Raw genomic sequence first — 15,371 nt, 5'->3', positions numbered from 1 at the left:
CCTCTCATGTGAGATGTGGCAGTCTTGGGGGAACTCCCCTCTCCCACAGAATCACATCTGCTAGAAGTGCATGCGGCTGGGTGATCTGGAAGACCATGTAAGGAATCTGGAGCAGCAGCTGGATGACCTTCGACTCATAAGGGAGAATGAGGCAGTCATAGATGAGAGCTACAGGGAGGTAGTCACACCTAGGCTGTCGGAAGCAGGTCATTGGGTGACAGTCAGAGGGAGGAAAGCGAAGATGAGTAGACAGGTAGCATAGAGCACCCCTGTAGCCATTCCCCTGAATAATAAGTTTACCATCCTGGATACTGTTGGCGGGGACGACCAACCAGGTGTGAGCCACAGTGGCAGGGCCTTCGGCACTGAGTCTGACCTGGTGGTGCAGAAGGGTGGGATGGAGAAGAGGAGAGCTGTCGTCATTGGAGACTCTATAGTCAGGGGAGCAGACAGGAGATTTTGTGGACATGAGAAGGACACCCGCATGGTTTGTTGCCTCCCGGGTGCCAGGGTCCGGGATGTCTCTGACCGGGTGCACGACATCCTGGTACGAGAGAGAAAGCAACCAGAAGTCGTGATACACGTAGGGACCAACGACACAGGCAAGAAGAGAGATGAGGTTCTGAAGTGTGAGTTTCAGGAACTAGACAGAAGGCTGAAGAACAGGACCTCAAGGGTGGCGTTCTCAGGATTGCTGCCAGTGCTAGTAACAGTGATGGTACGAATTGGAGGAGATGGCAGTTGAATGCGTGGCTGAGGAGTTGGTGCAGGGAGCAGGGTTTTAGATTTTTAGATCATTGGGATCTCTTCTGGGGAAGGTGGGACCTGTACAGATTGGATGGGTTGCACCTGAACTCGAGGGGGAGCAATATCCTTGCAGGTAGGTTTGCTAGCATGGTTTGGGAGGGTTTAAACTAATTTGCGAGGGAGATGGGACCCAGAGCGATAGAGCAGTGAAAGAAGTGCATGGAGTAAAGCCAGATCTAACATACAGAGAGGCTTTGAGGAAAGAGAAGCAGAATAAACGGTGTAAAGACAGTAAGGTAGAAGGGCTGAAATGTGTGTACCTCAATGCAAGAAGCATCAGGAACAAAGGTGATGAGCTGAGAGCTTGGATACATACATGGAATTATGATGTAGTGGCCATTACAGAGACTTGGCTGGCAACAGGGCAGGAATGGATTCTCAATATTCCTGGATTTCAGTGCTTTAAGAGGTATAGAGAGGGCGGAAAAAGGGGAGGAGGGGTGGCATTACTGGTCAGGGATACTATTACAGCTACAGAAAGGGTGGGTAATGTAGCAGGATCCTCTTTTGAGTCAGTATGGGTGGAAGTCAGGAACAGGAAGGGAGCAGTTACTCTATTGGGGGTATTATATATAGGCCCCCTGGTAGCAGCAGAGATACAGAGGAGCAGATTGGGAGGCAGATTTTAGAAAGGTGCAAAAATAACAGGGTTGTTATCATGGGTGACTTTAACTTCCCTAATATTGATTGGCACCTGATTAGTTCCAAGGGTTTAGATGGGACAGAGTTTGTTAAGTGTGTCCAGGATGGATTCCTGTCACAGTATGTGGACAGGCCAACTAGGGGGAATGCCATACTAGATCTAGTACTAGGTAATGAACCGGGTCAGGTCACAGATCTCTCAGTGGCTGAGCATCTGGGGGACAGTGACCACCGCTCCCTGGCCTTTAGCATTATCATGGAAAAGGATAGAATCAGAGAGGACAGGAAAATTCTTAATTGGGGAAGGGCAAATTATGAGGCTATAAGGCTAGAACTTGCGGGTGTGAATTGGGATGATGTTTCTGCAGGGAAATGTACTATGGACATGTGGTCGATGTTTAGAGATCTCTTGCAGGATGCTAGGGATAAATTTGTCCTGGTGAGGAAGATAAAGAATGGTAGGGTGAAGGAACCATGGGTGACAAGTGAGGTGGAAAATCTAGTCAGGTGGAAGAAGGCAGCATACATGAGGTTTAGGAAGCAAGGATCAGATGGGTCTATTGAGGAATATAGGGTAGCAAGAAAAAGGGGCATGAGAAGGCCTTGGTGAGTAGGGTAAAGGAAAACCCCAAGGCATTCTTCAATTATGTGAAGAACAAAAGGATGACAGGAGTGAAGGTAGGACAGATTAGAGATAAAGGTGGGAAGATGTGCCTGGAGGTTGTAGAAGTGAGCAAAGTCCTCAATGAATACTTCTCTTCGATATTCACCAATGAGAGGGAACTTGATGATGGTGAAGACAATATGAGTGAGGTTGATGTTCTAGAGCATGTTGATATTAAGGGAGAGGAGGTGTTGGAGTTGTTAAAATACATTAGGACAGATAAGTCCCCGGGGCCTGACGGAATATTCCCCAGGCTGCTCCACGAGGCGAGGGAAGAGATTGCTGAGCCTCTGGCTAGGATCTTTATGTCCTCGTTGTCCACGGGAATGGTACCGGAGGATTGGAAGGAGGCGAATGTTGTCCCCTTATTCAAAAAAAGTAGTAGGGATAGTCCGGGTAATTTGGTAGTGTGGAGGAGCAGAGGGATCTCGGGGTACATGTCCACAGATCCCTGAAAGTTGCCTCACAGGTGGATAGGGTAGTTAAGAAAGCTTATGGGGTGTTAGCTTTCATAAGTCGAGGGACAGAGTTTAAGAGTCGCGATGTAATGATGCAGCTCTATAAAACTCTGGTTAGGCCACACTTGGAGTACTGTGTCCAGTTCTGGTCACCTCACTATAGGAAGGATGTGGAAGCATTGGAAAGGGTACAGAGGAGATTTACCAGGATGCTGCCTGGTTTAGAGAGTATGCATTATGATCAGCGATTAAGGGAGCTAGGGCTTTACTCTTTGGAGAGAAGAAGGATGAGAGGAGACATGATAGAGGTGTACAAGATAATAAGAGGAATAGATAGAGTGGATAGCCAGCGCCTCTTCCCCAGGGCACAACTTCTCAATACAAGAGGACATGGCTTTAAGGTAAGGGGTGGGAAGTTCAAGGGGGATATTAGAGGAAGGTTTTTTACTCAGAGAGTGGTTGGTGCGTGGAATGCACTGCCTGAGTCATTGGTGGAGGCAGATATACTAGTGAAGTTTAAGAGACTACTAGACAGGTATATGGAGGAATCTAAGGTGGGGGCTTATATGGGAGGCAGTGTTTGAGGGTCGGCACAACATTGTGGGCGGAAGGGCCTGTACTGTGCTGTACTATTCTATGTTCTATGTTTTTGTTCTAGGCAGAGGGGGTGGTGTGGCTCTGACTGTAAGAAATAATATTGAATCATTGGAAAGAAATGACATAAGACTGGAAGGTGTAGCGTCTCTATGAGTTGAGTTAAGAAATGGCAAGGATAAAAGGACCCTAATGGCAGTTGTATACAGGCCTCCAAACAGCAGCCAGGATGTGGATTACAAATTACACCAGGAGATAGAAAAGGCATGTCAGAAGGGCAACGTCATGATAATCATTGGGAATTTTAACTTGAAAGTGGATTGGGAAAACCAGGTCATTACTGGACATCAAGAGAAAGAATTTGTAGAATGTCTAAGGGGTGGCTTTTTAGAACAGCTTGTTCTAAAAATCCCACTAGGGGATCAGCTGTGCTGGATTGGGTGTTGTGCAATGATCCGGAGTTGGTAAAAGAGCTTAAGGTTAAGGAATCTTTAGGGAACAGTGATCACAATATGATCAACTTCACATTGAAATTTCAGAGGGAAAAAATAATATCTAATGTGTTGGTATTTCAGTGGAATAAAGGAAATTACAATGGCATGAGAGGGGAACTGGCTGAAGTTGATTGGAAAGGGACATTTGCAGGAAAGACAGCAGAGCAGCAATGGCTGGAGTTTCTGCGAAAAATGAGGGAAGTACAAGACAGATATATTCCAAATAAGAAGAAATTTTCAAAGGGAAGAAGGACCCTACTGTGGCTGACAAGTGAAGTCAGAGCCAAAGTAAAAGCAAAAGAGAGGGCATACAAGGAAGCCAAAGCTAGTGGGAAGATAGAGGATTGGGGAGCTTTTAAAAACTTGCTGAAGGAAACTAAGAAGGTCATTCGGAAGGAAAAGATGAATTATGAGAGGAAACTGGCGTCTAATATCAAAGAAGATACTAAAAGCTTTTTTAAGTATATAAAGGGTAAAAGAGAGTCGAGGTTAGATATAGGACCAATATAAAATGACACTGGAAATATTGTAATGAGAGACGCAGAAATGGCAGAGAAACTGAATCGTATTTTGCATCAGTCTTCACAGTGGAAGATGTCTGCAATATACCAGATAAATCTCCTGGACCTGATGGAATGCACCCTCGGGTTCTGAAGGAAGTAGTTAGAGAGATTGCGGAGGCATTAACGATGATCTTTCAAGAATTGATAGATTCTTGGCATTGTACCGGATGACTGGAAAATTGCAAATGTTACTCCGCTATTTAAGAAGGGTGGGAAGCAGCAGAAAGGAAACTATAGACCTGTTAGCCTGACATCAGTGGTTGGGACGGGAGGGAAGGAACGTCGACTCAGACCATGAGAGGCCTGCGTCAGGCATTTTCATGCCTTACAAGGCGCAGATTGGAAGTCTGTGTGGGGCGCCACTCCTCGCACAGACTAGAGCAATGTGTGATTAAGTGCCTTGCTCAAGGGCACAAACATGCTGCCACAGCTGAGGCTCGAACTAGCGACCTTGAGATCACTAGACGAATGCCTTAACCACTTGGCCACGTGTCCAACAAGTTGTTGGAATTGATTGTTAGGGATGAGATTACAGTACCTGGAGGCACATGACAAGATAGGCCAAAGCCAGCATGGTTTCTTGAAAGGAGAATCCTGCCTGACAAACCTACTGCAATTCTTTGAGGAAAATAGAAGCAGGGTAGACAAAGGAGATGCAGTAGACATGGTGTACTTGGATTTTCAAAAGGCCTTTGACAAGGTGCTGCACATGAGGCTGCTTAGCAAGATGAGCCCAAGAAGTTACAGAAGTTATTAGTGTGGGTAGAGCATTGGCTGGTCGGCAGAAAACAAAGGGTGGGAGTAAAGGGATCCTATTCTGGTTGGCTACTGGTTACCAGTGGAGTTCCACAGGGGTCGGTGTTGGGACCGCTGCTTTTTACAATGTATGGCAGTGATTTGGACTACGGTATTAATGGATTTATGGCTAAATTTGCTGATGATACAAAGATAGGTGGAGGAGCGGGTAGTGTTGAGGAAACAGAGAGCCTGCAGAGATACTTTGATAGTTTAGGGGAATGGGCAAAGAAGTAGCAAATGAAATACAATGTTGGAAAGTGTATGGTCATGCACTTTGGTGGAAGAAATAAACAGGCAGACTATTATTTAGATGGGAAGAGAATTCAAAATGCAGAGATGCAATGGTAGTCCTTGTGCAAGATACCCTAAAGGTTAACCTCCAGGTTGAGTCGGTTGTGAAGAAGGCGAATACAATGTTGGCATTCATTTCTAGAGGTATAGAATATAAGAGGAGGAATGTGATGTTGAGGCTCTATAAGGTACTCGTAAGACCACACTTGGAGTATTGTGTGGAGTTTTGGGCTCCTTATTTATTTAGAAAGGATATACTGACATTGGAGAGGGTTCAGAGGAGATTCATGAGAATAATTCCAGGAATGAAAGGGTTACCATATGAGGAATATCTGGCAACTCTTGGGCTGTATTCCCTGGAGCTCAGGAGAATGAGGGGGGATCTCACAGAAACACTCAGAATGTTAAAAAGCCTGAACAGATTAGATATGGCAAAGTTATTTCCCATGGTAGGGGATTCTAGGACAAGAGGACATGACTTCAGGATTGAAGGATGTCCTTTTAGAACTGAGATGCGGAGAAATTACTTTAGTCAAAGGGTGGTAAATCTGTGAAATTTGTTGCCACGAGCAGGTGTGGAGGCCAAGTCACTGGGTGTATTTAAGCAAAGATAGATAGGTTCTTGATTAGCCAGGGCATCAAAGGGTATAGGGTGAAGGCAGGGAAATGGGGAAGACTGTAAGAATTGGATCAGCCCATGATTGAATGGCAGAGCAGACTCAATGGGCTGAACGGCCCACTTCTGCTCCTGTATCTTATGGTGTTATGGTCTTATGGACACAGCCTCAGAATAGATCAGTGTCCTTTTAGAACGGAGATGAGAAAGAACTTCTTCAGCCAGAGAATGGTGAATCTGTGGAATTCATTGCCACAGGCAGCTGTGCAGGCTAAGTCTGCATGTATATTTAAGGCAGAGGTCGATGGATTATTGATTGGTCAGGGCATGAAGGGATGTGGGGAGAAGGCAAGAGATTTGTTTGAGAGGGAAAATGGATCAGCCATGATGAAATAGTAGAGCAGACCCAATGGGCCAAATGGTCTGTGTCTCCTCCTCTGTCTGGCAACATTTATGGAAAAGAGTAAAGTCGACGTTTCAGGCCAAGACCCTTCAGCAGGATCGGAGTAAAAAAGATGGGGGAGGGGAGAGAGAAGCACAAGGTGATAGGTGAAACCAGCAGGGGCAGGGATGAAGTAAAGGGCTGGAAAGGACAGAAGACCATGGAAAAAAGAAAAGGGGGAAGGAGCACCAGTGGGAAGCAATAAAGGCAAACTGAATAGGAATAAGGAACCTTGGTTCTCAAGGGATATTGCAACTCTGATAAAGAAGAAGAGAGAGTTGTATGACATATATAGGAAACGGAGTAAATAAGGTGCTTGAGGAGTATAAAAAGTGCAAGAAAATACTTAAAAACAAAATCAGGAGGGCTAAAAGAAGACATGAGGTTGCCTTGGCAGTCAAAGTGAAGGAAAATCCAAGGAGTTTTTACAGGTATATTAAGACTAAAAGGATTGTAAGGGATAAAATTGGCCCTCTTGAAGATCAGAGTGGTCGGCTATGTGCGGAACCAAAAGAAATGGGGGAGATCTTAAATGGGTTTTTTGCATCTGTATTTACTAAGGAAACTGGCATGAAGTCTATGGAATTAAGGGAAACAAGTAGTGAGATCATGGAAACTGTACAGATTGAAAAGGAGGAGGTGCTTGCTATCTTGAGGCAAATTAAAGTGGATAAATCCCCAGGACCTGACAGGGTATTCCCTTGGACTTTGAAGGAGACTAGTGTTGAAATTGCGGGGGCCCTGGCAGATGTATTTAAAATGTCGGTGTCTACGGGTGAGGTGCCGGAGGATTGGAGAGTGGCTCATGTTGTTCCGTTGTTTAAAAAAGGCTCTAAAAGTAATCCGGGAAATTATAGGCCGGTAAGTTTGACATCAGTAGTGGGTAAGTTATTGGAGGGAGTACTAAGAGACAGAATCTACAAGCATTTGGATAGGCAGGGACTTATTAGCAAGAGTCAACATGGCTTTGTGCTTGGTAGGTCATGTTTGACCAATCTGTTGGAGTTTTTCAAGGAGGTTACCAGGAAAGTGGATGACGGGAAGGCAGTGGATGTTGTCTACATGGACTTCAGTAAGGCCTTTGACAAGGTCCCACATGGGAGGATAGTTAGGAAAATTCAGTCGCTAGGTATACATTGAAAGGTGGTAAATTGGATTAGATTTTGGCTCAATGGGAGAAGCCAAAGAGTGGTAGTAGAGGATTGCTTCTCAGAGTGGAGGCCTGTAGCTAGTGGTATGCCACAGGGATCAGTGCTGGGTCCATTGTTATTTGTCATCTTTATCAATGATCTGGATGATACTGTGGTAAATTGGATCAGCAAATTTGCTGATGATACAAAGACTGGAGGTGTAGTGGACAGAGAGGAAGGTTTTCAGAGCCTGCAGAGGAATTTGGACCAGCTGGAAAAATGAGCTGAAAAATGTCAGATGGAGTTTGATACAGACAAGTGTGAGGTATTGCACGTTGGAAGGACAAACCAAGGTAGAACATACAGGGTTAATGGTAAGGCACTGAGAAGTGCAGTAGAACAGAGGGATCTGAGAATAGAGATACAAAATTCCCTAAAAGTGGTGTCACAGGTAGATAGGGTCGTAAAGAGAGCTTTTGGTACACTGGCCTTTATTAATCAAAGTATTGAGTATAAGAGCTGGAATGTTATGATGAGGTTGTAGAAGGCATTGGTGAGACCAAATCTGGAGTATTGTGTTCAGTTTTGGTCACCAAATTACAGGAAGGATATTAATAAGGTTGAAAGAGTGCAGAGAAGGTTTACAAGGATGTTGCCAGGACTTGAGAAACTCAGTTACAGAGAAAGGTTGAATAGGTTAGGACTTTATTCCCTGGAGCGTAGAAGAATGAGGGGAGATTTGATAGAGGTATATAAAATTATGATAGGTATAGACAGAATGAATGCAAGCAGGCTTTTTCTACTGAGGCAAGGGGAGAAAAAACCAGAGGACATGGGTTAAGGGTGAGGGGGGAAAAGTTTAAAGGGAACATTAGGGGGGGCTTCTTCACACAGAGAATGGTGGGAGTGTGGAATGAGCTGCCAGATGAGGTGGTAAATGCAGGTTCTTTTTTAACATTTAAGAATAAATTGGACAGATACATGGATGGGAGGTGTATGGAGGGATATGGTCCGTGTGCAGGTCAGTGGGACTAGGCAGAAAATGGTTCCGCACAGCCAAGAAGGGCCAAAAGACCTGTTTCTGGGCTGTAGTTTTTCTGTGGTTTCTATGGTTTCAATAGGCAGGCATGGAGATAAAGTGCAAGAGGGAAAAGGGGATGGGGAATGGTGAAATGGGGCAATGACTGGAAGTTCAAGAAATCAATGTTCATGGCATCAGGTTGGAGGCTACCTAAACAGAATATAAGTTGTTGTTCCTCCAACCTGAGCGTGTCCTCTTTGCAACAGTAGAGGAGGCCGTGGGTTGACATATCCGTATGGGAGTGGGAAGTGGCGTAGCATAGATACTCAGCGAAATAGTCTCCCGATCTGTATCAGGTCTGGTCTCATCGATATACAGGAGGCCACACTGGGATCACTGGACGCAGTATAGGGTCCCAATAGACTCACAGGTGAAGTGTCGCTTCACTTGGAAGGATGGTTTGGGGCCCTGAATGATAGTGAGGGAGGAGGTGCAGTGACAGGTAGCACTTGTTCCACTTGCAAGGATAAATACTAGGAGAGAGATCAGTGGGGAGGGAGAAATGGACAAGGGAGTTGCGTAGGGAGTGATCCCTGTGGAAAGACGGCAAGGATATTTTTTCAATGATTTCAAGTTTTCTGGACCCCATCATCTTATTTTCACCATGGATGTCCAGTCTCTATACACCTCCATCCCCCACCAGGAAGGCCTCAAAGCTCTCCATTTCTTTCTGGACACTAGACCCAACCAGTTCCCCTCCACCACCACTCTCCTTTATCTCGCGCAACTTGTCCTCACTCTAAATAATTCCTCCTTTGTCTCCTCTGACTTCCATCAAATAAGAGGTGCAGCCATGGGCACTCCCATGGGTGCCACCTATGTCTGCCTTTTTGTCAGCTACAGAGAACAGTCTATGTTTCAAGCCTACACTGGTGTCCGTCCCCCACTTTTCCTACACTACAGCAACGACTGCATTGGTGCTGCTTCCTGCACCCATGCCAAGCTCATTGACTTCATCCATAGTGAAAATAAGATGCTCGGGGCCAGGGAACTCAAAATCATCAAACAGATCACGAGTGTGTGAAGTGTCACGAATGTAGGTAGGAAGAGACTGAACGGGGGGGGGGGATAAAACTGAGTGTCGAAGTATGCAGATATGAATTCAGTGGGGCAGGAACAAGCAGAAACATCTGGCACTCACATGGTCCTAGCTATGCCTGTCTTTTTGTTGTGTCACGTACCCCGTGACAGGTTAAAGATGCAGCAGAAATGGAAAACACTCTGGAGTCCAGTATTGCTATTAACTAATGGTATTTATTAGTAACTACGTAATACAGTAATATAAATGCAGATATATCAAATAGGTTAGCAATGATTATATATCAGTAAGTGTGGAAATATATGAAAACCATGCATCTTCGAGTCTAGGGGTAAATAGATAGTCTTACAATGAAGAGTAAAATTCAGTTCAGTTCGTGGTATTGAGTTAAGTAGTGATGGAGAGAGAGAGAGGGAGAGATTTAAGTCTTCAGGTGAGCTGATGCCGTTGATCTTCCCGTTGTCCTCCGAAATCCTTTAGAAGTCACCGACTGTGACCACAACAAAGGGGACCATTCTTCTGTGGTGGAATTATCAACCCAGGCGAGAGTTGGGCACACGAATAACTCCCCACCGGTCACACCCCTTTCACACTGCGAGAGCCACTGATCGATCTGCCTGATCGATCCTCCAAAACCCACCTTTTCTGTGGGCACAACAAAGCTCAGTGTCCAGGACCATGTGTCTGTCGGTCTAACAACTGACCTCCTATTTATCTCACCGTGCTGAATACCAGCTGTCCACCAAGCAGCTCCTCCCTTCTCTCTCTGTAAGAACTTGGAAGCTGCCAGTGTCCTTGTAGAAAATATGAACAAACTGTGAGCAGACTTTACCTCTCTCTCTCTGTCTTTCTCTCTTTTTTAACAAGGTGTCTGGTGTTGAGCAACTCTCTCTCTCTCTTTTCAAAAGCACAATTCATAGGGATAATTCAGGACCCCGTCACAGTTGTTACATGGAACAGTCTATAATCCAATCCTACACTGGTGGCACTCCCCAACTTTTCCTATGCTACATCGATGACTGAATTGATGCTGCTTCCTGCACCCATGCAGAGTTCGTCGACTTCATCAACTTTGTCTCTAACTTCCACCCTGCCTTCAAATTTACCTGGTCCATTTCTGACATCTTCCTCCTCTTTCTCGATCTCACTGTCTCTGTCTCTGGATATAGCTTATCCACTGATGTCTATTATAAACCCATGGATTCTCACAGCTACCTTGACTATCCTTCTTCCCACCCAGTTACTTGTAAAAATGCCATTCCCTTCTCTCAATTCCTCTATCTTCACTGCATCTGCTCTCAGGATGAGGCTTTTCATTCTGGAACGAAGAAGATGACATCCATTTTCAAAGAAAAGGCTTCCCTTTCTCCACCATCAACGCTGCCTTCAACATCATCTCTTCTATTTCACACATGTCTGCTCTTACCCTATCCTCCCACCACCCTACCAGGGATAGAGTTCTTCTTGTCCATACCTACCACCTCACCAGCCTCCACATCCGGCACATAATTCTTTGGAACTTGCACCTTCTCTAATGGGATTCCACCACCAAGCACATTTTCCCTTTCCCTCCCCCTACCCCCACCTCACTTTCTGCTTTCTGCTGGGATTCTCCCTGTGCGACTCCCTTGTCCGTCCGCACTTATCTCCCTCCTGGCACTTATCCTTGCAGGTGGAACAAGTGCTACACCTGCCCCTGCACCTCCTCCCTCACTACCATCCAGGGCCCTAAATACACTTCACCTGTGAGTCTGTTGGGGTCACTTACTGTGTTCAGTGCTCCCAGTGTGGCCTTGTGTACATCGGTGAGACCCGACATAGATTGGCAAACCACTTTGCCAAGTACCTACGCTCTGCCGCCAGAAGAAGCAGTATCTTCCAGTGGCCACCCATTTTAATTCCACTTCCCGTTCCCATTGCAATATGTCAATCCATGGCCTCCCCTACTGTTACGATGAGGCCACACTCAGGTTGGAGGAACAACACCTACTAGTTCGTTTGGGTAGCCTCTAAACTGATGGCATGAACATCGATTTCTTGAACTTCTAGTAATGCCCCTCTGTCACCATTCCCCATCCCCTTTTCCCTCTCTCACCTTATCTCCTTGTCTGCCCATCACCTCCCTCTAGAGCTCCCCCCTCCTTTTCTTTCTTCCATTGCCTTCTATCCTCTCCTATCAGACTCCCCCTTCTCCAGCCCTGTATCTCTTTCACCAATCAACTTCTCGGCTCTTTACTTTATCCCTCTCCCTCCCGGTTTCACTCATCACCTTGTTTCTCTCTCCCCTCCCCCACGTTTTAAATCTACTCCTCATCCTTTTTTCCTCCAGGCCTGCCAAAGGGTCTTGGTCTGAAATGTCAATAATACTTTTTTCCATAGATGCTGCCTGGCCTCCTGTTCATCCAGCATTTTGTGGGTGTTGCTTGGATTTCTAGCACCTGCAGATTTTCTCTTGTTTGTGATTTGATTTCTCCTTATGGTTTTATGGTCTTATTTAAAAGGAAACTGGGAGCAGAGGGTGGACCATCTACAGAATGAACTGCCAGAGGAATTGGCTGAGGCAGGTATAATAACAATATTTAAAAGACACTTGCAAAAATACATGGTTAGGAAAGCTTCACAGGGACAAGCTTAGACTGTCATCTTGATCAGCATGGATGAGTTGGTTTTGTTTACGCTGTGACTCTATGAATGAAAGGAAATAGATCTGGAGATAGTGGAGTAACAGGCAACAGACTAGGGAGATGTAGATTGATAATGCCAGGGCATATCGCTGACAGGAGCAGCCTGATGGCTGGTGTGAAAAGGGAAGCTCACACAATAGAAACGGGAATCTGTGAGCAATTCAGCATGTTGGCTTGGCCCGAACTTCCCTTAAAGTACCTGCTCTCAAATGAGCAAAAAAAATTATTTTAAAGGAAATGATGACTGGATGTTTATTCAAGTGGGAATAATTCTCTTTGCTTCCCTCAGTCCAATACTGACCTTTGTTTCAATGCTCTTGGAACGGTTCCTGGCTTAAGACCAATCAAACCCTGTGGGACGATGTACATGATGGTGAGTTGGATCAATTTCTGTATCAAGCAGACATATTAAACCTTCATTTCTACATTGCCCAATGAACTCAACCTCTTTCATTCTTTGCTCTGTTTCTAGGTTGGTGTTGACATAGATAATTTTCCTGAATTCAGAAGTGACATTGACTTCACAGAACGTTTGATTATGGAGCAATCAGTTTTTTGCCTTCCTGCCACGGTAAATCATTTTCATGTACTGACTCCAAATTTAGTAAATAAGCTAATATAGCAGTGAGGCTGGTATCTGAAATGAATTGCCAGAGAAGATAGTGGAATCAGGGACAGCAACAACACTTAGAAGGCATTTGGACAAGTACTTGAATGAGAAAGACGAGGAATTAGTGCAGGCAGGCATAATAGTCCACATGAACATATGGGCTGAAGGCCCTGTTTCTATGCTTTCAACTTTCTGGCATCATCTACTGGTAGTCTCTTGAGCTTCCAGTTAGCCATGTATTAGATTTCAAATGTAATGGGGAATGAGAAATTAATAGCAAAGGAGGACCGTGGAAAAAGGTGGCATCCAACTGGTCCCTCCATAAGTGCTATTCAGTGATCATGGTTGATCTACTCAACTCCTCTTCAAACCAGTTCCCCACCACCCTTAATTCCCTAATCTTTCAAAAATGCAGATAGAATTTAGCTCCTGATAACTGCAAAGTGATGCATTTCAGGAAGTTAAACCAGGGAAAGAGTTACACAGTAAATCGTAGGGCCCATTATAACACAGAACCTAGGGGTACAGATACATAATTGCCAGAGAGTGGCGATATAGGTAGATAGGGAGGTGATGAAGATGTTTGGCACATTGCCTTCATCAGTCAGAGAACTGAGTACAGGAGATGAGACATCATATTGCATAGCCCTCTATTTTCCTAAGCTGCATGTACCCATCTAAGAGTCTATGACCCTATGTATCCACCTCCACCACTGTCGCCAGCAGTGCCAGATAAGTGTGAAGTGGTTTATTTTGGTGGGTAAAATTTGAAGACAGAATATAATATTAATGGTAAGACTCTTGGCAGTGTGGAGGATCAGCGAGATCTTGGGGTCCATGTCCATAGGACACTCAAAGCTACTGCGCAGGTTGACAATATTGTTAAGAAGGCATATGGTGTGTTGGCCTTCATCAAACAGGAGATTGAGTTCAAGAACCGAGAGATAATGTTAAAGTATATAAGACCTTGGTGATACCCCACTTGAAGTACTGTGTTTAGTTCTGGTCACTCATTACGGGAAGTATGTGGATGCTGTAGAGAGCGTGCCAAGGAGATTTACAAGGATGTTGCCTGGATTGGGGAGCATGCCAAATGAGAAAAGGTGGAGTGAACTTGGCCTTTTCTCCTTGGGTGAAGGAGGATGAGAAGTGACCTGGCAGAGGTGTATAAAATGATGAGAGGCATTGATCGTGTGGATAGCCATAGGCTTTTTTCCAGGGCAGAGATGGCTAATACAAGGGGGCATAGTTTTAAGGTGCTTGGAAGTAGGTACAGAGGAAATGTCAGGGGTAAGTTTTTCACACAGAGTGGTGGGTGTGTGGAATGCACTTCCAGTGAAGGTGGTAGAGGTGGGTGCAATAGGGTATTTCAAGAGACTCTTAGATAGGTACATGGCGCTTAGAAAAATAGAGGGCTACATGGTAGGGAAATTCTAGGCAGCTTCTAGAGTAGGTTACATGGTCAGCACAACATTGTGGGCCAAAGGGCCTGTAATGTGCTGTAGATTTTCTATGTTCTATGCTCTACCGGCCAATGCAGACAAATGGGACTAGCCTATATGTACATCTTAGTTGACATGGAATATTGTATGGAAAGGCCATTTTCCGTCCTGTATAAGTCTTGACTTTATTGCTAGTTCAGAAAAGATAAAGTTCAGAATCAGGTTTATTATCACCGGCACGTGACGTGAAATTTGTTAACTTAGCAGCAGCAGTTCAATGCAATACATAATTTAGCAGAGAGAAAAAAAATTAACAAATAAAATTTTAAAAATAATAAGAAATAAACAAGTAAATCAATTACATATATTGAATAGATTTTTAAAAATGTACAAAAACAGAAATACCATATACTAAAAAAAAGTGAGGTAGTGTCCAAAGATTCAATGTCCATTTAGGAATCGGATGGCAGAGGGGAAGAAGCTGTTTCTGAATCACTGAGTGTGTGCCTTCAGGCTTCTGTATCTCCTACCTGATGGTAACAGTGAAAAAAGGGCATTCCCTGGTTGCTGGAGGTCCTTAATAATGGACGCTGCCTTTCTGAGACACCGCTCCCTAAGATGACCTGAGTACATTATAGGCTAGTACCCAAGATGGAGCTGACTAGATTTACAACCTTCTGCAGCTTCTTTCGGTCCTGTGCAGTAGCCCCTCCATACCAGACAGTGATGCAGCCTGTCAGAATGCTCTCCACGGTACAACTATAGAAGTTTTTGACTGTATTTGTTGACATGCCAAACTTCTTCAAACTCCTAATGAAGTAGAGCGGCTGTCTTGCCTTCTTTATAACTGCATCAATATGTTCGGACCAGCTTAGATCCTCAGAGATCTTGACACCCAGGAACTTGAAGCTGCTCACTCTCTCCACTTCTCAACCCTGTATGAGGATTGGTCCCTTCGTCTTACCCTTCCTGAAGTCCACAATCAGTTCTTTTGTCTTACTGACATTGGGTGCCAG

The 15,371-nt window shown here is 44.8% G+C and overlaps 1 protein-coding gene across 1 annotated transcript in view; it reads left to right on the top strand.

The window, feature by feature from the left end:
• tat (tyrosine aminotransferase) overlaps positions 1-15,371 on the top strand; it is a 127,560-nt gene that overhangs the window by 100,142 nt on the left and 12,047 nt on the right. Inside the window, exons 10-11 of the mRNA XM_063067299.1 lie at positions 12,593-12,676; positions 12,776-12,874. Of these exons, the coding sequence (XP_062923369.1) occupies positions 12,593-12,676; positions 12,776-12,874 (183 nt within the window). The remainder of the gene's footprint in view (positions 1-12,592; positions 12,677-12,775; positions 12,875-15,371) is intronic.

Source organism: Mobula hypostoma, chromosome 14 (genome assembly GCF_963921235.1).
Source record: "Mobula hypostoma chromosome 14, sMobHyp1.1, whole genome shotgun sequence".
Taxonomy (NCBI): domain Eukaryota; kingdom Metazoa; phylum Chordata; class Chondrichthyes; order Myliobatiformes; family Myliobatidae; genus Mobula; species Mobula hypostoma.
Note: the sequence above shows the minus strand (reverse complement) of the source record. Positions and strands in the feature narration are given on the sequence as shown.